The sequence below is a fragment of the Protopterus annectens genome, chromosome 1.part0 (genome assembly GCF_019279795.1).
Source record: "Protopterus annectens isolate FY-2018-M chromosome 1.part0, PAN1.0, whole genome shotgun sequence".
NCBI classification, from domain to species: domain Eukaryota; kingdom Metazoa; phylum Chordata; order Ceratodontiformes; family Protopteridae; genus Protopterus; species Protopterus annectens.
Genome location: NC_056725.1, coordinates 37,759,918 through 37,785,770, shown reverse-complemented (window position 1 = coordinate 37,785,770; position 25,853 = coordinate 37,759,918). Strand labels below are relative to the sequence as shown.

General features: G+C 36.6%; 1 protein-coding gene across 1 annotated transcript in view; it reads right to left on the bottom strand.

Annotated features, from left to right (window-relative positions):
• Positions 1-25,853, bottom strand: part of GNG8 (G protein subunit gamma 8) — a 404,783-nt gene that overhangs the window by 51,434 nt on the left and 327,496 nt on the right. Inside the window, exon 2 of the mRNA XM_044081554.1 lies at positions 25,076-25,184. Coding sequence (XP_043937489.1) covers positions 25,076-25,159 — 84 coding nt within the window. The 5' untranslated portion in view covers positions 25,160-25,184. The remainder of the gene's footprint in view (positions 1-25,075; positions 25,185-25,853) is intronic.

The following is a 25,853-nucleotide window of genomic DNA, read 5'->3' as shown; positions in this document are numbered from 1 at the left end:
TGTAGTTTCCAGGGTCTGTAGATGGCCCACCTTTGTGAAGAGGGATGACTGTTGCTGTTCTCCATTCATGAGGCACCAGGCCTATTTGGAGGCAACAGTTAAATAGTGATCCCACAGGGCCACATACATCATGTTTCTTGCTATTTAGAAGGCATCCTGAGGTATTGTCTGGGCCCGTCAATGCAGTGTTCTTGGCCTTAGAGAGAGCATTGAGGACCTGTTCCCTAGTGATAGCAAGGGGAGTTATATTTGATGGTATTTCCTGAGGGGAGGTTGAGGGGGTGAGAGAGGTAAGGTTACAGCAGAGTTTGTATGCCAGTAGGTTTGCTACATCTTCTGTCTCAGTATAGGTGGCTCCATTAACAATGAGCACTGCGTTTGAGGTTGCAGACAAAGCTAAAGAATGCCTTGTGGTTGTCCTTACCTCAAATTTGGCTTTGGTAGACTTTATTTGTCCTCTGAGTTGTTTGCTTAGTTCAATGAGATTGCTTTTGTCTTGCTGGATGCTAAGCCTCCTAATTTTTGCCATGCTTTTCTTCCCTCTATTATACAGCCTAATGATGATGTGATTCCCCCAGGGTGGCTTGTTTTCTGAGTTAGTTCTGTACTTATTTCTGGTGGGTACAGCTGCCTCTATGCAACTATTGACATGCTTGTTTAGGGTTTCTGTGAAGAGCTCTGCATAGGCAGCAGTGTTCTCAGATGTGAACAGTTCTGCATATGCAGCTATGTTCTCTGAAACCTGCCTCATATTTAACTTAGCACTCACTACAAGTATTTGACTATCACCAATCACTAATCTCTATCCACTCACCAAGATTCTTTAAAAATCATTTAGAACCAACTCCTTGAATACATCTTCAAATATGACATTGTTAATCAGAAACAACAGGGTTTCCAAATAAATGATAGTAGCACTACAGCCACTCTTCATACTACTAACCATATCTGCTACAATATGGGGCAAGATAAAATTACTGGGGTGAACATTTTGACTTTTGTAAAGTCTTTGACATAGTTAATAATTTCCTGCTACTTCGGAAACTAAGTGAGACTGGATTCTCCAACAATACTCTCCAGTGGTTCAAAAACTACCTCAGCAATTGAACCTCTACACTCATCATAGGTTTATAGGTAAGTACTAGACTAGCTATTTTAAGCTTAGCCAGTTCTCCTCTCGCTTGCCCATTTGGTGTTAGATTGGCCTTACGCATCATATGGTCCATAATTATATATTGCCTCCTAGTGAGAATAATTAGGATAATACCACAGATAATTTGGGGGGAACCTATACATGGGATAAAGCATGTAGGAGCAGCCTCTATTCATTACTAGGATAGGGGAAGTCCTGCAGTGAATTTTCTATTTCCCATCTATAGATCCAAGCAGTGCTTGAATATGGGATAAGCTTTGTTTTACATGGATGGACAGTCTGTTTCAGAGCAGCAATTTCCACTGTGAGATAAGCCTGTCCCTCCAAAATATTCTCTTTAAGTTGTGGAAGAGGTAAAGTTCCCTAGCCTGAGCATTTCTAATGCCATTTGACTTGCTACTTTACAGTAAATCCATCAGTACTGGATAGGAGGATACCTTGTATGCCAGCCACAGGTAGGATCCTGAGCACAGTGAGATTGCTTTGTGTTGGTCTATGTAGGACATATTGTTTAAGCCTTTGGTTCTTTTAGTAAGGTATGCCAGTGGGTGTTCCAGTTGTTGCATGTGTCAGGAAAGATATATGCCAAATGGGGACATTATACTCAATGACTGGCCTAATGAGGGCTCAGTAAAGGGGGACAATGACATCCCTAGATCTAGACACAATCCTTTTGTTTATAAGCTCTGCAGTACAGAAGGGTTTTCTTATGACAAAGGACACATGTTAGTGGAAAGTGAGGTCACTATCTATATAAGTTCCCAAATCCCAAACAACTGGGTCAACTCTCAGTGGCATATTATCACTGTGGTTGATCCTCAGGGTAGATCACGTCCCAAAATATACAGTAATGCATTTGTTGGAAATAAGTTATTTATTTGGTACAAACCTTCCTGCAGGGTGGCCAAGTCACTTGGGGATTCAGTGACTGCTCCTATCTTGCAGTCATCTGCAAACTTAGACAGTCACATCCCTTTGGTATTGGATTTTACTTCAAAGAAGTAGATGCCAAACAGGAGAGGTCCCAAGACAGAATCCTATGTGACCCCACTGGTGACTGGTCTCTTTGTGGCAGCAACTTCCCCCTGTTTTGATTTCCTGCATCCTATATGTTTGCCAGTTGGCAACCCATAGGGTAACATAATGGTTTAGTCCCAGTTTATTTAGCTTTTCTACTATGCCTGAGTGAGGGATTCTATCAAACATTTTGGTAAAGGCAAGGTATGTGGTGTATACTGTTTTACCTTCATCGATTGCTCTGGTGACCTTTTCAAAATAAAAAAGTCCACTAGGTTGACTAAGCATCACTTGCCCTTGATAAATCCAAACTGATACAGGACCACTGTTTGGAGGTTCCCTGTGTCTTTATTGATTAGTTCCATGATAAGTCTTTCCATGGCATCTGATCTAATAAAACCTACATTTCATATGCTTCTCGTAAAGGCATTCTGCAAGACTCCTAAATGAGCTTCCTCGGGACCTCCCTCACACTGTCTCTTCTACATAGATTACATTGTTTTCCTTAAAGGAAATAAGATTGCATCTTTTCTACAAAAAGACCTTCAGACTGAATATACCTATCTAGAGCTGGCTTCAGAAAAATAGTCTGTTAATACCAAGAACAGCTCTTTAATGACTTTTGGCACACATAAAAAACAAAGCACTTTCCCAGTATGTTCATTTTTGATCCATCAGGTTCCCAACTCCCGCAAGTCAGAGGACAGTGATGTCCTACTTGACCAGCATCTCACATTCCATAAACATGCTGAAATCCAGATTCACAAAGTTTGAGCTCAACTAAGACTTTCCTATAAAATCACTTATGTACTCACTGCTGAAGCCCAGTGAATAATATTACAATGAACCTACTCAAATAATATCTACCTATCATTGCCCTGGGGTCCTCACAAAACTCCACTCAGCTCCACCAAGCTAAAAATCAGATACTAAGAGTCATTCACAAGCAAATGTGAAACATCACTACTTTACACTCAGCTATCACTGAGAGACAGAGATGCTCTTCAAACTTCTGAAAATAAGATAATGTTGTGCCCTGCATAAGAAAACTGTGAATTAAAACAAACAATTACTCTCTTCATAATTCCAACTCTGTTATTATCTTGGTCTCGCTTTACTCCTGCCTGCTGCAACAGATCCTTTTCTAAGCTGGCACCAGCCTGCTAGAACTCTGTACCAAATGTCATTAAGCAGTCTGATAATCTTGGTTCTTTAAATAAATCCTTACATACTCTCTTGAGCAAAGCAAATACAATTGCTTCAAGGATGCATGTTAACATTTGTTAAAATGTTTTCTCCTCCATGAACACTATTATTATGCTATCACAAGATTCAAGGGTATTTATTCATATTTTTCCCTCCTCTCATTATGCCTATACTATTACGTCTGCCATTTTATGCACAGTAATAATCCATGTCGTTGCTTACTGAACTTGTTGCTATACAGGTTCCTTCTACTGTCACAGATTGTATATAGGCACAATATGCCATGCTTTTTCCTATACTATTTATTTTTTGTGTGTGTACTACTGAAGTTCCATTGCTTGAGCCATGTAAATTGTTATTGTGTGCTTGTCTTTAGTCATGGTTGAAAAGGATTCAAAGACAAACCATCCTGTTCAATTAACAAATATCATATAACAATAAATGAATAAAGACCATACATCAAATGTCAACTACAAGAAATCCAAAATACGTCTGGTCAGAAATAAAGCATCTAACTGGACAAGCCACAAACCCCTCTTACTCCTCCTGTGCCTTACCAATCAACTCAAATAACAATAAAGCTGATGGCTATAAATCCTTTCTCATGTCAGCTTCTTTCACTAAAACACTTCCTCACAGGTTATTCTGGAAAATGATTTACACTCTCAGCACTATCCTCTAACTGACTATGCAGCAATCTCTTACTGCTCTTAAATCTCAGCAAAAGAAACTAACATGCTCATAAAAAACTTAAAGAACTCCTAAATTCTATTTCTACATCCTAATTTATCCATCCTACTTTCCTTATGAAAGCAGAAGTCAAATATGACAAACCTCTCAATTTCATCTTCAGTTTGTCCTTTACTACAAGAACATTTTCCCCTGCATTAAAACATGCTATCATTACCCTCTCCCAAAAGAGGCATCACCCAAAACTCTTCAAGGCTTTTGACTCATCTTCAACCTCATCCGTGTAATTGAAGTAAAATCCTCTGCAAGCAATTGTTCACACATATCAACAGCTGCAGTCTGCTGTTAGATAGGCAGCATGAATTCAGAAACACCTTTAACATGATAGCCATTCTAACAGTTAAGAACTTCATCTACAACAACAAACTGAAAAAAATATTTTGGTCAAAATACAATTAATTAGTTTTAACTTTACCTAGAAAGCAGAGCATTCCAAGTCCATTCTAACAAGCAAATGTTACATGTTGGCACACTCAGTTCTGGAGTGCCTCAAGAGTTAGTCTTAGGTCCATTATGTCTTTCTTTTTCATTAACAATCTAATCAAAGACCTCCCTAAATATGCTGACGGATATACTTCTTCTACAAGCCAGTAATATAACTGTTCTTCAAAATCAGCTCCAGCAGTCCTTCTCCAGACTTAGCTTGTGGATTATCTCCAGTAGACTACTAAACAACCACAAAAAAAATCCTACTCTTCTATCCTCACATACTTCCTCACCTACCAAACATAAGCATTGCAGGCAATCGATCCATTGTTATCTCAAACGTAACTGATATTGTACCCCAATCAATCATTATCCTTCACTTATGCACTGATAGCATGATAAATAGACAACTCACTCAAATCAAACTCAGTTATAAAATCTCCTCTCCTTCCACCTGCATAATCCTTGCCAAACATTTCCTCTTCCTCAAAGTCAAATATGGCCTTCCTTTAGTAGTATTTCACTCTAATTATAATACTTGTAGGTTACAGATAGCAGTTAACAAACTTTGCAGATTTTCTGTACTTGCAGATGTTTATTCCCACCACTGCTGTTTCCTAAACAAACTCCCCAGTAACAGAAAGAGCACCCTACCTCCTGGGCATCTTATTATATAAGATTTAAGCAAAGGTCCACCCTAGAAAGAAAACTGCCTCTTAGAGAACAAAGCTACTAGCTAAGAAGCAACCTTTAAAAGAGACATCAGTGAAAGTGCATTCAATACACATGGCACAGCCTTGCGCAACAAGCTCCCCCTGAAATAAAGTGCCAAGACATTCTTCAAGGCTTCAAGACAGCACTTACCGAGCTCCTCCAATGAGAAATAACCTGCACATGTTCTAAGCACAATGTTTAGAAATGCTCACAATTAATTATAATCTGGAGTCATACAAATACATTTTCATCCCATTTTGTGCTGCTGGTGACTCATTATTATATATTTTCTACATATTGTATGTAAATCAAAGTCCTGTATTTATTAATTTTTACTCATATACAAATATCTGTTGAATAAATTTCAATTTATTTCACATTCTTTTTTATTAATATTCATTAGCTTCATCACTGTTGATTCATTCCTTAAATAGCATTTATGTTTTTCATGAACTTGATTGATTTTACTGAGTATCAATTTTACTATTACATCTGTCTCTGGTTTATAACTAAAAAGGGTCTTTGGACCAGCCCACCTTCTTGGCTACCAAATAGTAAATAAAAAATAAAAATAAAATAAATTTGGTGTAGTAATGGCATCACACCTGGGAAAGACACAGGCCTTTGTAAACAGCTTGGTCACCACTGCCTGGCTCAGTTTTAATGTTATCCCATTTCCATGTAGCTAAGGAGAATAGTAATCTCTTTCTTATATGCAAAATGATTCAACTTCTGGGATATTAAAAACGGTGATATGAGCCTGTTTCAAGAGTATTTATATGCCTGAGTCCATTACAAAAAATGTTATAGTGCATTCAGACTGCACTTGAGTTAATCTAGGCAGATAAAATATAAGGTAGGCATTAGCAATGTTTGAGAGAAATAAACAAGACATCATTATTATACTGGAGTACTGATGCTGAAACAGTTTCTAATTAGATTTTGTGACCTTATCTATTGAAGGTTTCAGCAGCCATTGCCTTCCCCATTGATTTTTTTAAGGTAGTAAATTATTTGTGTTTGTATCAGGTTAGCAATAAGAATGCCTAAAGGAACAGAAATCACATGTTGTCTTGGCAAGAGTATTTCCAACTAAAATTGGAAGATTAAACTATTTTGGAGAACTCTGACAGGCTTTCATCTATAAAGTTGTTTGCAGACATGCAAGTTTAAAATAGAAAACCTGAAAGTGCATATGGAAAAAAATTAGGTAGACAGTGTCTAAAGTTTGTGAAATCTCCAATTTTAAAATAAAGCCATAGTAAATGACATGTCCTTTGTACAGACTTCCATGTTTTAAATACACAGAAGACTAGATATGTCTGCCATTGGATGATAAGTCTATAAAAGGTCTGCATCATCCTTTTATACAAGTATCTGATTACAGGTGAATGGGGTTAACATTATTATAAATGTTCATATTAATTGCTGGTCTCATAACTGGATAATTTTACATCAAATGTTAGCAATATTTAAGGTTAGCTTGATCACAAAAACTCTTTTCCTAATGCAAATAACTTTCATCTATCCATCCATCTATCCATCCATCCATCTATAACTCACTTTTTCCATTTTTGCATATGGAGTTGGAGTGTGTTATCAACAGTGACCATCATCTAGAGACAATGTTCACACACTGCAATTGGAGTACAGTAAAAATAAAACCAGGATTTATTTATTCATTTTGTTTTGTTTACAGGCCACAAAGCTTCTTTTCAGTAGAGACTGGGGAAAAAAGCTCCATATGCTCAACAGATATTTGACTAACAATATATTCTCTTATCACATTCACACATTCTGTGCAAAATGATAGAACATTATACATCGACAGATAATAGTAAGACATACTAAAACTTATACAAAAGGCTCATTATTCTACATAATATACATTTGGAATAGTACATACATGTTTATGCCACAGTCTCAGTACTATGAGGGATCACCAGAAATGTATGTAAGGCACTAATCATAGTGTTATCAGGTTGTGCAGGAGTTAATTCTTACAATCTTTGGACAAGAAAAAAAAAAGATAACTAGAGTGAATGGTGGAAGTGCTGGATGGCAGGGTTAAAGAGTATACTATAGAGGAGTCCGATAGAAGTGTAAAACTGTAATACTAATAATACTTTACAGTTTTATTATTGTATAGAAAGAGGAGTAAAATCATTTAAAAATGCAGCTATAGTAATAAGTACCCTCAGCAAACTCAAAAACACCAAAGTCAAGTGACTTCCATGATGAAACATATCTATAACTCACAGTGTCACAACTTGAAAGCCCATAAGGCAAACCTCCACACAACTCAACATCCTAGTCATAGGAGACTCTGTTGTGAGATACACTATTGCACTACTCTCCATGGCTGCAAAGAAAAAAAACATATCACAGTGATTTGCTATTGGGGGCCTGGATTTGCCACATCAGGCAGGCACTCAGGTCCCTGTACCACAAGTACACAGATGACATGGTCATAGTACACGTGGGAGTAAATAGCCTGGACTTACCTCTCTGGGTTATATGATGAGAGATATGATGGAGCTCTCCAAATATGTGTATGAGGTTGGTATGATCTTAGACCTGATCAACATTTTACCAAGAATGACATTAATCAAAGATGATTGACGTCAACAATTCGCTTAACTTCTAGTGTCATTCAAACAGGGTACAATATATATCTGCCTGGGAGGAGAAGGCAGACAGTCCTAACTACTTTGACAAGGATGCTCTGCAACTATTCCCCTTTTGTGTATTAGCAAAAGCTTTATCCACTCCCATATTGCCAGTTTTAGGCAAAGCCAGTCTTCGATAACTTCTAAAACAACAAAACAGAATCCAAATAACATTAAGGTAGTGCTACTCAATGCTAGGAGCCTTAACAAAATGTTACTCCCTACAGGCACTCCTTGCCCTGAAATGCATTGATATATGCATCTTCATACAGACATGGTTAAAGACTGTTGAGAGCACCCCATCAGTGCAAGGCTTCAATGCCTAATGCACTAGATAAAGGCACTAAAAGTGGCATGATCTCTTGATCCATAAATGTAATTTCACCTTTGGACATGTTAGATAGGATAAAGACCTGGAACTCCTCCATGTTCAACTTACCATTAAGAAAACACCATATCACATTGTAGTAAACTATAGGACCTCTTCAATGCCCCCCACACTTAGCCCATACCTCCTCCCAGATGAGTAAGGCATTCAGTAAAACACCATTCTCCTATGGTATCCTAACTACTCTTCCATCAGCTTGGATACTTATACATCTCCCAACATGTATGCTTAGAGATTTCTTGACTTCAAAAATACAAACTTATTGGACAAGTTAGTCCACACTCCAACTAGAAGAGACAAAATCCTGGACGTGGTTCTTATCAATGTGGAACAGCTCTGCTGCCTACCACCTATAACCTCCTCCCTACTCAAAATGGACCATAAATCAGTCACATTTACCATAAGACTGAAGCTGGAAACATCCTCCAAATTACTCTGTATTCAAAGATTATGCTACTCTATTACAAATGAATCATGACCAAGCTAAATTTAGCAATCCCTTCCACCCTGACAACCCCTCTGAAAATGAGGAATCCTTCACCGCCAAATTGTATGCAAATGTAAATAGCTGCATAGATGCATCTGTCCCCCTCCAAAGACCAGTTCCATTTCTCTGGAATTGTCTCTAACTCCACATAAATCAAAGTACATCTCTTACTCTTATTCAAGTATAATCTGGACAAATGGATGGGATACTGCAAGTTCACCCATGAATTACCACCCTTATCCCTCATCGGTAGAGATAACATGTAAGTATCTACTGGTTATTTATTCCTAAAATACATGAATGGGAAGGCATAGCTAAACTTCCGAAGGTTCCCATGAATCAATAACCTAATAAATACCTATGAATCTATAAAGAATGTAGTGCAACATAATATAGCTCTACTTTGAGTAATGCATATTTTAGTGGTTATGGAAAGAATAATGTGTTGTAATAGGTTAAAAGAGAACTACAACACTAATTCGCTCATGAAGGAAAAGTTTATTCTTCTGATGTCTTGGCTGAAAGCCTTCCAGGGGAGATAAAAAAAACCTCAAACACACACTCTGAATAAATAGTGGAAGAAAATGGCATCACTATTAATTGATTAATAAAAATCTTCCTGTTACAGTTTTGATTAAGATCATTGGGTGTCAATGTACTAATATAAAACACTCTATATTATAGTTTCTTTTTTACACACATTTCTTTCTTAGTATTAACAAATATCTGTTCTAAAACAGTAACTTTCAAATTCAGCATTTCATGTTTATGATGCTCATTATAATGGACTGCCAGTGGCCTTTTCTTTACATTATTGGGTATATATTCCATAAATTTCCTTAATTTTAGTATCAAAAGCCTGTTTGTTCTTACCTTTAAGAAATAAATGACAAGGGCATTCAACAGCATAAACTACTACAGAGCTGCAACTGTGTATGTACCTTAATATCCAATTTTTTATTATTAATTTTATGAAACATCCAACAAATTAAAGGATGAATAATACAATCACCACAGGGAATATGCTGATTTAATAAAATAACATGACCACCTATAAGATAGCTGTACTCTTACCTTATAATATGAAATCAAAGTGTTGGACAAACAAAAGCATGTAATACTGTATCCATTTGAAGAATGTTTGTATTCTTTCTTATAATTGAGGCAATATCACTAGATAGAACTTTATACTACAAAATTAATATAATCTGTCTCTTATTTTTCACAAAACTAGTCTTTCCAAAATTATTACTCAAATTAAAACATACATTATTATTTGATTGCAACAAATCCTTTCTCTGAATATTAGCAGCCTGACAAAAAAAATAAAACGTATATAGCACCCTGCTATAAAATCTTCTCAATTAGAACACAGTCATCTAATCCTTAGGAGGTCTCCTTTAGGGAGACCAGACATGAGATGTTTGTGGTATAAACTAGAACCAAACAAGTAATCTAAAGAGCTACAGCGCTTCTAATATATTGTAGTACTAAATGAATTACCTGGCTTCTCCAGTAAAGTAACATTCACATTTTTAATCACAATAGGGACAATATTATAAGAAAAACTTTAAACCGAATTGGTTATTTCTAAGTTCACTAACAAAATCTGGATGACATGAAGAAACCCCATTACAAATAAAAATTAAATCACTAATAAAATGAAAATAGTACAAAACTTGTTTTTTTTTCAAAAATGAGCTAGAATAAATATATTCTTTTTCAATTAAAATCCATAAATAAATAAGCATAGTGGGGGGCAAAAGAATTCCGCATGGCATTGCGTTTTAGTTGTCTAATTTTTTTTCATACAATACAAATATATATATATATATATATATATATATATATATATATATATATATAAATATAAAATGCAAACAAAATTCTACTAATTCAACCCAATAGTTTATATATATATATATATATATATATATATATATATATATATATATATATATATATATAATGCAAACAAAATTCTACTAATTCAACCCAATAGTTATCCAGTATGTCAACCTTCCACTTTATATCTCTTTGCAACAGATGGATAGTGTCTTTTATAAAGGATGGTTAATTTTTCAACACCCTTATTTAGACTGGAATAAATTAGCCTACCTAAATTTTGAAACATTGTACCTTGACTAGAACCTTTGTGTCTACCATCTTAGCTAAACAGTAAAAGTTGGGTAACTTAGACTGAGATTTAAGTAACTTTTTATCCATATCTGTTTGTGTAAAATAGCCAAGCCATTGACCCTTATTTAACAAATTTAAAAAAGAAAGTAAAAAAAAGAATGAATGTTGCATAATCAGCAGAAAACTGTTATTAAAATGACATAAAACGGTTAGCACTTTCACAGATAAATTCTACTTCTTCAGACCATAACACATCTAATTAAAATACATTTTTAAATACTAACATCAAATTATGTAAGACCAATAAAACATAAGAATGGAGTCACATGATTAAACTTCATTATAATATAGATAGGGTCTCCTTTGTTTCATTCTCGGTCTTAAAGAGATCTTATCATTTAAACCACCTTTCTTATTCACTTGTAAATGTTAAATCCAAAACAATTCTCTGTCTTTTATAATACTATGAATATTACATAATCTACCATTTTGTAACACTATTTCTATAACTTGAAACTTAAAACCATGTTCTTATGAAGTTTCTATATTATGTTTGGCTAAGGAATTATTTAAATTGTTCTGTTTTATATATCTAGCATGTTCTCTCATTCTCTCCATTAAAGTGCAATTGGTCTTCCCTACATAAAACTTCCCACATTTCAAACATTTTGCTAAATAAACAAGATTCATTGTTTTGCAAGTAGCTGCTGCATCAAATGTATATGTTCTCTTTGTTGTCAGATGTATAAAAATATTTGCATTACTAAGTGGCAAACATTACAACTTTTGCAAGGAAATGTCCCTGTCTGAGATACAAAATGTTCCTTCTTATTATTATAGCATAGTAGTCTCTTCAATGAACACTTGTTCTTAAAACTAAAGGAGGGACTCAGGCCTATCATATTATTAATTTATGGATCCAGTGTTGAAATATGCCAGTTGCTGTTAATAATCTCACATATGTCTGCAATATTGCTAGAATATGACAAGCAAATATCGGGTGCCTTTTTATTAAATTATTGTCATTTACTTTCATATAACTACATGATCCTGAAAAATATGGGACTGTTAAATTTTCTCTTAAGCTCTTAATATCTCTTAACTCTTGTTCTATCTCTTTCTTGTTATATTCATTTTTCATGACATCAATCTCATTCTGAAACCTATCTTTTTGATTATTCAGACATGAAATTCTCATAGCCTGTCCTTCAATAATATTTATATATATATCTATATATTTATATATCAATATATATATATATATATATATATATATATATATATATAAGGTGTGTGTAAATTATTACGATGTAGAATGTGGTTCCTATTACATTTCTTTCTATATCTAGTAGTAATAATTTCATTCAAACTGTCTTTTTCTAACTTTATATCTAAGTACTCTATAGTTGTCTCTGAAATATAAACAGAAAATCTTAAAAAAGACATAGTACTATGGGAATATTCAATAAATCTAGAGAGCTGGTTATGGTCGCCTCACCAAAGAATAAATACATAATCAACAAATCTGTGATAAAACGTAATGTTAAAAGCAAAGTCGTTGTTTGCTAGTACATATTGGGACTCCCACTGCACTAAAACAGCATTAGCATAGCTGTTAGCACATGGGGTCCCCATTGCTATACCAACTATCTGACAATACTTGTTAGAATATATGAATACATTGTTTTCTAACATAGTTTCAACAAACATAACAAATCAATTCTCTCTATACTTTAGGTACTATGTTTCACTAAAAATTCTTTCAAGAACTCTAAACCCAAGTTAGTAGGAATCACAGTGAATAGTGAACCAATATCTAAAGTTACAAATAAATACTAATGATTGTTCTCTTTGCAAGGACATTATACATATACGTCTGTTATAAATGGTTTGGTATCATTCAAGACAACATCATACTGACTCTACACTGTTTTTAAATGTCTTTCAACAAATATTCATTCTGAAACCTATCTTATTGATTACTCAGACGTGAAATTCTCATAGCTTGTCCTTTAATAATATTTCTGTATATATGAGGTGGGTATAAACTATTACAATGTAGAATGTGGTTGCTATTACATTTCTTTCTATATCTAGTAGTAATAATTTCATTCAGACTGTCTTTTTCTAACTTTATATCTGAGTACTCTATAATTGTCTCTGAAATATTCGCAGAAAATCTTAAAAAAGATTGATGTCATGAAAAATTAGTTATTAGACGGTATATAACAAGAAAGAGATAGAACAACAGTTAAGGGATATTAAGAGCTTAACAGAAAATGTAACAGCCCATATTTTTCAGAATTATGTAGTTATAGGAAAGTAAATGACAATAAATTTAATAAAAAGTCCCTCCTTTAGTTTTAAGAACAAGTGTTCATTGAAGAGACTACTATGCTATAAGAAGAAGAAGGAACATTCTGTTTCTCAGACAGAGGCATTTTCTTGCAAAAGTTGTAATTTTTGCCACTTAATAATGCAAATATTTTTATACATCTGATAACAAAGAGAACATATAAACTTAATGTAGTAGCTACTTACAAATCAATGAATCTTGTTTATTTAGCAAAATGTTGGAAATGTGGGAAGTTTTATGTAATGAAGACTAATCGTACTTTAATGGAGAGAATGAGAGAACATGCTAGAGATATAAAACAGAATAATTTAAATAATTCCTTAGCCAAACATTTTATGGAAACTTTACAAGAACATGATTTTAAGTTTCAAGTTATAGAGATAGTGTTAGATAATGGTAGATTAGGTGATATTCATAACATTATAAAAGATGGAGAATTGTTTTGGATTTTACATTTACAAGTGAATAAGAAAGGTGGTTTAAATGATAAGGTCTCTTTAACACAAAGATTGAAATGTAGGAGATCCTATCTATATTACAATGAAGTTTAATCATGTGACTCCATTCTTATATTTTATTGGTCTTACATAATTATGGTGTTAGCATTTTAAAATGTGTTTTAATTAGATGTGTTATAGTCTGAAGAAGCAGAATGTATCTATAAAAATGCTCACCGTTTTATTTTGTTTTAATCAAAGTTTTCTGCTGGTTACATAACATTCATTCTTCTTTTTACTTTTTCTTTTTACTTTCTTGTTTTCATGAATTTGGATTTTCAGCTGGTGTTTCCTTTGATTTATAAATTTAAAAAAGACTCTAAAAATCTTCCTGTACTTACTAAATGTCCTGCACTCATAAACATCAAAATTATTAAGATGTTTAAAACTTTTAGTACTGATTAGTGTTCATGACAATTTTCTTGCCTTTATTTGACTGTTTGATAACTAAATTATTTTTTCTTCCAAGATTATTAGGTACTTGTCATTTTTCCTTAGTCATTTTATAACCAATATAACTTTTACAATGAAACACTGATTTCATGAAAGTCTGTGTTCCAAAAGTATGGAAAAATGCCTGTAATCAAAAAGGGTGAATAACTCCTTTTTCTTGTTTTTTTTTTTTTTTTTTTTTTTTTTTTTTGTATGGGGCAGGCCCTCTTGCGCCCCTGATGTGCAGGGTAACCCCACGCAGCACTTAACTCCATGGCTGCACCAACTCAAACAAAGGGAGAAATCTCTCTAAAGATGTAAATCATTGCTGGTGCACAATTAGAAATCACATTGGCAATAACTTCCTATGGCAAAAATCTTTTGGAGTTATGCCATTCAACTTCACCTCAAGCATGTGTAGGAACACCCAGTAAGTTGTTTTTTTCTTTCAGATTTACAAAGTAAAATATTCAAATTGTTATTAATTGCAATAGAAAAAGCTTTAATGTAATCAATAATGTAAAAAGCTAATTAAATTATTTATTTTTTTAGTAGCACTCATATCAAACAATAAATAAGCATTTTCTTCAAAGCTGTCATCAAAATATGTAAAAAAAAAATCCTAGTATAAAAACTAAAGCTAGCAGTAGATAAATCAGAGCATTCACTATTCTCTTTGCCAATTGTTTATTTATTTATTTATTTTATTTTACATTTGTTGACTGGGCTAGTCTAGCTGGATATATGTCCATTTTCAGTAGAGGCCCTGGGAGAAAAGCTCCACAAAAAGATGGGTTTATATAATTAAGAGTTGTTATACATTCAAATCAGAAATATTATACAAAAGGAAGGTGTTACAAAAAAACTGGTTCATAAGCATTACCAAGAAAAATACTTTGCAATACTTGAAATAAAATTGCAAGAAAATTTTTGAAAGAGAAAAATGGTATAGCAAATGTAATTTCCTACATAGGCTAAAACAGTCAACTTTACTTTTGTACATTTGAGGTAGCACTGTAGGAACAAACTTAAACCCCAAGTTCAAAACAAGCAGTTCATTTGTCAAGAGGGCATTTCCAGAAATGTTAAAAATCATGTCACTATCCAGCTCAGTCACATTGGAATGTTCTTGTCTCAGTTCAGGAAAGCAGTAACCAAATTCGGATAAAAAGAAACCTTTTTATCTGCAGTTCCTCTTATTTTGTGAGTATTAACCTCCTTGTTGCTCTAATTGCTGATTTATTCTCTTCTGTCCATATCAATAAAAATTGTTACTATTGTGTTGTTTGTCATAAAGAGTCACATTACTATTCTAATAAATCTGCTTGTTATTTTTGTCAGAAGATGGATTATTGCCATTCATTCTTTCAGAAATTGATGTACTGGTAGTAGCAGGAACACTGTGGGATGAACTCCATGAAGCAGAGGATTCTACAGAGACAGTTAAAGTTCCAATCTAAGAGTTACACTGTGTGGCCTCTGGTCATGATGCTTATTGGCTGCTCATTCACTTTTCCATAAAAAAAAAACAAAACATTTATTAGTAAAGCCTTCATTGTAGCTATCCAGTTTGTTATTTTTTTCTATGATCAGCTAAGTCCTGGTCCATTTTTTTTATTTTAGTTTGTATATCCTGCATCCAGAATTGAAAACACAATATGTCCCAGTTAATTTTTTAGCTGTGTGAGTAGACTATGAATTTTGATGTTCATTTTAGTATTTTATAGTATCACTTGCCATTAAAGTAAAGACTCAGTAAGCAGCATCCTAGCATTTAGACAATCTCAACGTGTCTGAATTACTCAAGTCCAAAGGTGCAGAAAAATGCTCTAAGACCAGGGTTAAGTGTGTAAGCTGAAGTTCCTGTGGTGCAGATTCTTTCAGCCCTCAGTTGCCCGCTGTGTGACCTTGAGCAAGTCAGTTAAGCGGACATTGCTATGTCCAGTGAGCCTACCTGGATAACAAATATTATCATCCTCATCATCATCAGTATTATTATTAAACATTATATCTCTGGAATACTCAAACTGAAATTCCTTTATGTAAAGACATTGAAAAATCATCCTGGTTAGTTTGATCAACTACCTCATTTTCAACATACTATTTTGTACAATATTTGTTACTTAAATTTGTAAGTATGCAACCAAAAGTGAGAAAAGGCTCAAGCCCTTGAACCATGCCAGTGGAATAATTTTGTGTAAAACCTGTACTTACTTGAACCATAAGCCAAGAAAGCTAAACTTTCAGCTAAGCCAGGATTGTATCTGTGCTCTCAGTGTATTTACTCAGAGAATTAACAACATTTTTCAGACATTTTGAAACTTTCGCTAGTAATAAGATGAACACAGTACGCTAAGATATAATTTTACAATTTATATATATATATATATATATATATATATATATATATATATATATATATATATATATAGGTATATCTGTGTGTGTGTGTGTGTGTGTGTGTGTGTGTGTGTGTGTGTGTGTGTGTGTGAAATTTTGGCTGTAATAATGCACTGACCTGTTCACAGTGACTAGCTGTTACGCATTATGCACCTTGATGTGATTAATAGGATAATGAGGACTTTAAATGGACGCGTATGAGTGATTGCAGTGCTTTTTCCCTCACCCATTCTTCTTTCAGAGGGTATACTGATTAATCATTTTTCGTAAAATATTTGGTGAAGGTCTGCAACATATCAAAGGGTAACAGGAATGTGTCTGAGACCTACCTAGCATAATGGTAATTTTTTTACTCCAAAATATCTCCTATTTAAGAATCAAACTCATCTATAATGTTTCTGTTTATGTATTACATTTGGTCAAAAAATGTAATGTTTGCCACTATTGAATAACTATAATCTTCAGTTTTTAACCATAAAATAAAACATGTTATGACAGACAAGGCAAAAATTGTATACAAAATCCTGAATAGTCTGCAAAGTCAGGGACAGTTGACAGGTATACCCACAATGCCGAGGAATCATGTTGCCAGTATCAGTGACAGACGTGACATGATATCCTACACTCTTGTAAAATACATTTAAGCAGGTTTCAGCAGATGCAGCTTACATTTAAGAAAAGGTCAATAGTTCTATTTGAAATAGTTACAAAAACCTCTTAATGCTCGTCAGCATTATAGTTATGATATGAAAGGCTTGCCTGGGAGAATCGACCTACGTAAGAATCGCTGTACTATCTGTATGACTGACTAACATACTATACTTTTAACTTATTCACCATAAACATTATGAGGTGTATGTTTTCATCACTGTTTTATCATTTGTACTACTGCTTGACAAATTATACATGTTTGCTTTTCTAGTACTACTTTGAGCTGCCATTCGAGATATTTCTTGCATTTATTGTTCTTGTTTGCTATTTTATTTATTTTATATATCAGTGACATTATGTATATTTTATTCTTTTGCCTCAATATGAATAAATGTCTGCTGTTGTCAATTATTATCATATACTGTATCCTTGCTAGGATGAGTCCGCCTAATAAGTTAACAAAAATAAAATAAAATTAAATAATATGAGCAAAATGGACACGCTGAGTTATGCATTACTCAGTTTTCAGTGTGAAAATAACTGGTCCCCATTCTGCTGAAGTAAGACAGAGGCTCATGAGTGCTCCTCAGGCAGACCTTTCCAACGATGGCGTTGTACTTTATTATACTTTACTTCATTCCACTTATGATACGGGCTGTTAGTAGCTTGAACTTTCCTATGTACCAGGTGGACCTAGGAATGAACATCCTACAACAGACCTTAGCATTGCTTTATGTAGGGCTACAGTCTTCTGGGAAGATAGGAAGATGTTACACCATTCTTGGATATCAGAGAGCAGAGAATGACAACAGCCATGGGACTGCAAAAAAGAAGTCTGTTGTCCAGTATCTCGCCTTCAGTCTTGCTACTTTGGGTTCGGAGCTGAAACCTCGGCTCCGACTTGGCCTATATTAAAGCTCGAGAGCTTCTACTGGCTCGAGGCTGAATACCTATCCCATGGTGCTTTGCGGCTATTCCCCAGATCTCGTTTGAGAAAGAAGGTTCCCATGATATGTACAATATCCAAAAGGATAATATCTGAAAAAACATATTGTCAAAAATTTAACAAGAAAAGGCAAGAAGGGAATCAAACCTTATCTGCCATTTTCTGAGAAAAAATTCCTCTAGATACTCCAGGAGGGGGATGGCTGGGAAGGACATAAGACTGAAGGTGAGATACTGGACAACAAACATGGAATGGTATGGTGAGTACATAATTCTTTATATTATGTTGTCCCATCTCGCCTTCAGTCTTGCTATTTTGGGACAGAGTCCCCAGTACCTTTTTCTTGGGTGGCTCAAGGGAATAAACTCCTTAGGATAGTGGAACCAAAGGATGTCCTGTTCCAGGAGGCCACATCTACTTTGTAATGAGTAATAACGGTATGAGGGTTAACCCATGTAGCAGCAGCACAAATTGAATCCAGTGGAAGTCTGGACTGAAAGGCAGTGGAGGTAGATATTGCTCTAGTTTAATGCCTTTTGATTTTCCCTGGCGGTTCCTTACTGTGGGAATCATAGACGTATGTGATGGTCTCAGTAAGCCATTTGGACAAAGTAACTTTTGAGACTGCCAAACCTTTTTTATTTTCTGAACAGGAGACAAACAATCGGTCTGACTTCCTAAATTCTTTGGTCCTGTGCAAGTAAAAACGTAACTGTCTGTGCACATCCAGTTGATGAAGATTATACTCTGCCTTGTTGCCATAGTTTGGAAAAAATACTGGTAATTCTGTACTCTGGTTTAAATTGGCTTGAGAACAAACTTTCAGTAAAAAGGAAGGATTTGTTCTGAGGGAAACTCTATCTTTATGGAAGCTCAAACAAGGTGGATGGATAGACAAGGCTTGTAACTGACACTCTCCTGGCTGAAGTAATTGCTGTCAGGAAGAGTGTTTTCCAAGATAAAAATTTTAATGAACAAGATGATGCTGGTTTGAATGGGGGCAGATTCAAAGATGACAATACTAGGTTGGGGTCCCAAGGAGGAGGAGGTTCTCTGACGGGAGGTCTTAACAGAATAGTACCTTTTAGGAAGGCTTTGCGTAGTCTATGAGACATTAGACTAGATCCTGATTGTCCCACATGATAATTAGAAATAGCAGATAATTGAACTCAGATAGTGGCTGCCACTGCCCCTTGATTAAAGGTTTGTGTTAGAAATTCCAGGATTAGAGGTATAGATGCTGTAAAAGGATCTATATGTCTTTTGTCAGCCCAACAAGAGAACCTCTTCCATTTGCTCGCATAGAGATTCCTAGTCATCTGCTTGTGCAAAGAGACTAGAATGTGATGAACTGCAGGGGGACAGTTCCAGAAGCCTGGCTAAGAATGGAAGTGGAGCAGCCAAGCTGTCAGTTTGAGGGTGTGGAGTGCAGGATGGAGCATTCCTGACTGATGCATCAGAAGATCTGGCACTGGGTCCAGGATCCATGGGTCTTCCTGAAGGTAGGGCCAAAGGAAGGGGAACCAAATCTGATGAGGCCAGTATAGTGCAATGAGAATGAACCTGTGACTCAACAACTTTGCTTTCTGTATGACCTTTGGAATCAGGGGAAATGAGGGAAAGGCATAAAGAAGACCCAGGGGCCAATCGTGAGTCAGTGCATTCCTCGGTGATTCTCCCAGAGGTGAAATTAGGGCAAAGTAGTTGCTGCATTTGGAATTTAAGGGAGTGGCAAAAAGGTTGCAGCAAGGCTGTCCCCATTTGTGAAAATTTTGGTTCGCAACTTCCTGACTGAGGGATCACTTGTGAGGCATGAGAATCGCTCTGCTTAACATGTCTGCTATAACACTGGATTTCCCTGCGATATGCATTACTGTCAGAAAGCGTTGAGAAGATATCGCCCATTGCCATACTCTCTGGGCTTCTCGACATAGAGGGTAGGATCTGGTTCCGCCCCTGTTTGTTGATGTACCAAACCACCGACATATTGTCTGTCTGAATTGCAATAGTCCCCTTGGGAAGAGAGTCCTGAAGTGGTTGCAATGCCAGAAGCACAGCGCTCATCCCTAGGACATTGATATGCAAATGGTTCTCATGATATTTCCAAACTCCTTGGACCATCTGTCCCAGATAATGCCCCCCCCCCCCTATCTGGTTACTGTAGTGATAGGTTGAGGAAGTACAAACGGTCTGCCCATTGTTACCTGAGTGGAATGAACCCTCCACAGTAAGTCCTTCTTGCAGGAAGGAGTTATGAAAATTTCATGAGACATGGGTAAGTCCTGCATGGACCATTGGGCGAAGAGCAGCCACTGCAGTATTCTCATGTGAAGTCATGCCATGGGAAATAGTGTTATCATCCCTGCCATAGAGCCTAGGACTTTCAGCACAAATCTTGCCTGTACTCTGTTCTTGTTGAGTAAAATAATTACTTGACTGTGTAGTGTCTGTATCCTTTCTTGAGGCAGATTTGCCAACATGTCATTTGTATTTAAATCTGCACCAATTAATGTAATATGCTGTGATGGCAACAAGGCAGATTTTTCTGTATTTATAGTAATGCCTAGTTTTGAGAAGAGATGGATGGTGTAGTCTCTTGCTTTGATCAGTAGTTGCTTGGTGGTGGCAGTTAGGAGCCAGTCATCTAAGTATGGAAACACCTGGAATCCTTGGTGTCTCGGATGAGCCATAACTACTGCCATGCATTTGGTAAACACCCTGGGGGCTGTGGTGAGTCCAAAGGGCAGAGCTCTGAACTGGTAATGACTGGCTCCCAGCTGAAAGCATAGAAATCTTCTTGAGCGCCTGTCCATCTTTATTTGGTAGTACGCGTCCTGAAGATCTAACAAGCACATCCAATTGTCTTTTCCCAGGAACAGGAGAATAGACTGCAGTGTTACCTTCTGGAACTTTGATTTTCTCACTGACTTGTTTAGTCTGCTGAGACCCAACATGGGTCTCCAGTCCCCTGTCTTTTTTGGAACTAAAAAGAACCTTGAGTAAATTCCATATCTTAACTGGTCTGCGGGGACTTCTTGGATGACTCTTTTTTCTAGCAACTTTTGTATTTCTACTGTTGCTTGATCCCTTTGACTGGGTGGGCTGTCTGGGATAAACTTTGGTGGTCGAGGTGTACATTGGAAGGGAATGTTCTATCCTCTGGATTAATGGACTGTACCCATTTGTCTTGAGCCAAATTCAGCCAGGCTTCTGGGTACAGTGATATCCTCCCCCCGACTGCCTCCAGAGGTGGACAGATGGGCCTCCTTTCAGGAGCGCTGAAAGGGTCTACCAGAGAAAGTATCTCTGTTGCCCTGGTTTTGCGGACCCCCTCTGCCACGTAGACATCATCTACCGTTGTTTCCCCCTCTGCCCCTGGGGGAAGGATCACCAAGAGTGTCAGATAAGGCTCCTTTGGACTTACAGAACCACATTTTCCTGCCCTTTTGACCTTTAGGATAAGGTCTGGTAGGGGCGGAAAAACGGACTCCAATGGTAGACAGAGTCTTACCATCTTGTTGGCTCCTGGTGAGAGTTTTTTTTACTTTAGGTCTGAACAATAATGAGCCATCAAAGAGAGTGTCAATAAAGAAAGCACAGAAGGTTCTGCAAACTCACAAAGGCACATCCAGGAATTGTCTATGAAGAGCTATTCCTCTGCCTGCTGCCCTGCTCACTCCATTGGCTGCATAAGATATTAGCCGCATGGAGGAATTAGATATGGAGGTTAAGGTTGCAAGCTGGGAGTTAACCTTATCAGACAAAGTCCTGAGTTGTAGCACCTTGCAGGGTATCTCCTAGCTCTTTTAGGAGATCCCTCTGAAGTCACATGAAATGCGACAAATAATTCAGCGACCGTAAAGTAAAGCTCGCTGAAGAGAACATACACTTCCCGTATCTATCCATCTTATGAGAATCTTTGTTCGGTGGATGAACAGATACAGAAGTTTCAACTAGCTCCTTTTTTGTGGATGCTGTCACCACCATTGCATCTACAGGAACCCCTTTAGTTAAGTACTGCCTATCTTCCGGGGCCATAATGAACTTATTAGGCCTCCATGAAACGGGGTCCACTGAATCTGGAGAGTCCCACACCTTCCGGCTCACCAAACCCAGGAGAGGGTTGAAAGGTGGAGACACCCAAGAGGTGGAGGGGCGAGAGCGAAATGCCTCCAGGTATACCAAGTCATCTTCAGAAGGGGAAATGGACTTCCAGCCACCCCTCTGTTTAAGGATCTCCAGGATGCCTGAGATACCTGGGAGTGTCAGCCCCCGGGTCCCTCGATGGATGAAAGCATCAAAGAAACCAGAGCAGACACTGGATCCGAGATATCAGTAGTGATTACTGGCTCTGGTGGATCCAGCACAATGACTTCCATACTCTCTGGCTCCAAATTCATCCGAGCTGGAGGAGGAATAGGCATAGTAGAAGGTACTGTTGTTGGCTCCAAGGTCTGATGGGCTGGGCTCGAAAGAATTTCAGCTAGGGCCCGGGTCCGAAGCAGCCTATTCACTACCCAGTCCACGTCCTCATCCGATAACCTGGAGGATCTAGAGGAATGACTGGAAGACTTGTGGCTACCTGCCACTGACTGTAATAAAGGAGAGACTAGCACCGAGCGAACAGGCTTCAAGGACAGTGGCCATTTCATCTTTCAGCTCCACAACGGCTCCAATGAGACAGATGGAGCAAAGGGAGAACCATGTTTTTTTAGCTCCGATAAATCTAGGAGCTGAGAAGACATCATGCCTGGTGCTGCTTGTCAGCTCAGACACTGGAGCAGATGAAACAGACTTTGGAGTCTTGTCTGATTATTTTTAATCTGATTTCCTTCATCCACTTTTAATAAGCCCCTCAATATAAGCTTATTCCTCCTCTCCTGCAAGACCCTGGCACTAAAACTATGACAAATGGAACAGGAGTCTTGAAGATGTAGTGGACCCAGACAGTACACACAACTAGTGTGTCCGTCAGTAATGGACATCTTCTAAGTGCAGGAATCACACTTTTTGAATCCTGACTTATGTTCCTCAGCTGGTTCCTTAGACATACTAGCTATAAGGAAAACATTTCTCAATAAAAGTTAAAACAACAACTATAACTGTTATAAACAGAAAGCAGTAAAGAAACAAGTATCTAAAATAAAGTACTATATATTTTTTTTAGAGAAGAAAAAAAGAGGGGAGAAGTCTCTAAATTAAACAACTATCTCCTCCTAAAAGGTTACTCCTAAAAGGCTTGTAAAGAAGAAAAAAGGGCAAGAATCCTCTAATTTAAAAAGGGATTCTTGTAGAGAAAATAAGGCCCAAAATAAACTTACAATGTTTGAAAAGGGCTAAAAATAGCACAAGACTGTTACTATAACACTAATACATAAAAATAACTAAAAATTTGACAGAAAAGTTAGAAAAATGTATAAAATATTAAATTTTCCAAGCCTGAGCCAGTGAAGACAATCCTGAAGCTTCAAGCGACAAATGAGATCTGGGGAATAGCCGCTAAGCACTATGGGATAGATATTCAGCCTCAAGCCAGTAGAAGCTCTCGAGCTTTAGTATAGGACGAGTCAGAGCTGAGGTTTCAGCTCCGAACCCAAAGTAGCAAGACTGAAGGCAAGATGGGACAACATAACATCTGCTGTTACCCTTAAAAAGCCATATTTATGGTGCATTGCCAACACAGAGATATCGAGGCATCTACTCATTTGCGTCAGTAGGGCAAAACTGCAGACACCATGGCATCCCTAGAAACACTGCTAGTTTGTTTGTGTCTTTCGGCTTTTCCCGGTTAAGGGTTGCCACAGCGGAACTCCGTTCTGCTAATGATTGGCAGTTGATTTTTACATACCGGCTTGCCAGGCCTGACGCACAACCTTCAACAAAGGTACGCCTATTCACACATGTCTCCACGCAGAAGACGCTCTAGCTGAGAATCGAACTGGGCAGCTTCTTACTGTGAGGCGACAACGTTACCGCAGCACCAGTAAGCCACAAAAATGCCTTACCACTCTCAGAGCTCTGACCATGAGTTAAATAGTCAGACATGGTCTTATTCTAGTTCATTAGCCCATGCTGGTCTAAACTAATATCTTTCAGCTTTTCCCGGTTAGGGGTCATCACAGCGGAACTCCGGTCCACTAATGATTGGCAGTGGATTTTACAGTGCTGAGTTGCCAGCCCGACGCAAAACCTTCAAAGAAGGCACACCCATTCACGCAAGCACCTACCTGCATGTCTTTAAATGTTAATCGACCGAGGGGAGGGCATGCAGACTCCACACAGAAAGAGCTCCAGCCGAGAATCGAACAGGGGAACCTCTTGCTGTGAGGCGACAACGCTAACCACTGCACTATCGCGACTAGCCCATGCTGGTCTGGTCAGGCTAAATGACAATAATTTCAACACATCAATACTCATGGGGCGATGTCCTTTTGTAGGATTCTCTTCAAAGCTAGAGAAATCTAATTCTTCCTGCTGCCACCCAAATTTTTCCTTATGGGGCACAATGGGCACAAAATTGTTGGCATAGGATTTTCATATAATTGTAAAATAATTGAAACAGACTTTATGACTGTGTCCCATGATCTCTTCATCCCACAAAAATATTTATATAGCCACACCTGTGGCAGTTCTGTTAATGGAGGGCTTAGTATGCCACTAATATTTGTACGTAAGACCAAATATACTAGTGACACTTGATGTGAGTATACTGTGAAGTACAATTAAATATAACTGTACCTGAGAATTGCTGATTTTAGCTATGAACTGCATTTCTGAGTATGAGCATTTAGAAAAGGGTAAGTACAAAAAGAGTTTGAAACACTGTCAAGTTAGAGATACAAACCTTCATTCTGTCTATGTTCACCTCCAGTTTAAGCTGTTCTACTGCTTTGCGAGCCTCTGCAATTTTAGCCATGTTGTTGGACATTCTTCTCTTTGATTAATAGTTTCACCTTTAAACAGTAAAAAAGAAAAAAAGTATTTTTTCTGTTAATATGACTTCAATAAAGAACATTCACCTATTCCTGACATAAACAACTTCTCTTGTTCTTGGACCATCAGGTACAGTTAATTTTTAAAAGAATGCATGAATTAGTTAAGGTTATGTTCAGGCAGAAACTTGAAGAAAACCTATGTAGTGTATGGTGTTTAGTCATCAGACTCTGAGCAGAACTTTCTAAACAACTAAACAATATCTGCAGCAGTTTGATGTAAGCCTCCATTGACTAAATTATAACAAGATACATGTGCAAAATGTGGAAAAATGTGTAAAATATGGAGAATAAACCCATGAAAGACATTTTCTGCTAGTGATTACATTTGATAGAATTATACAATTCCTTACTATCCTTTTCATAACGCTAGTGATATATGCCACATGTAAATTAAAAGTGTAGCACCTTTTTACATGCTGCAGTAATGTGAAATTCTTGTCATATTTAGTTACAACAATTATGTAGCAACAGACATTCAGAAAAAAAAAATAATAAAAATTCTAATTTTGTGATAAAATTGAACATTTATTTATTCATTTGTCATTTGTCTTTAAAAAATAATATTTTATTTATTTTCTTAAAAATGTAATATTTAAATTAAGTAACTGGTACAATGGAAAATTGGCC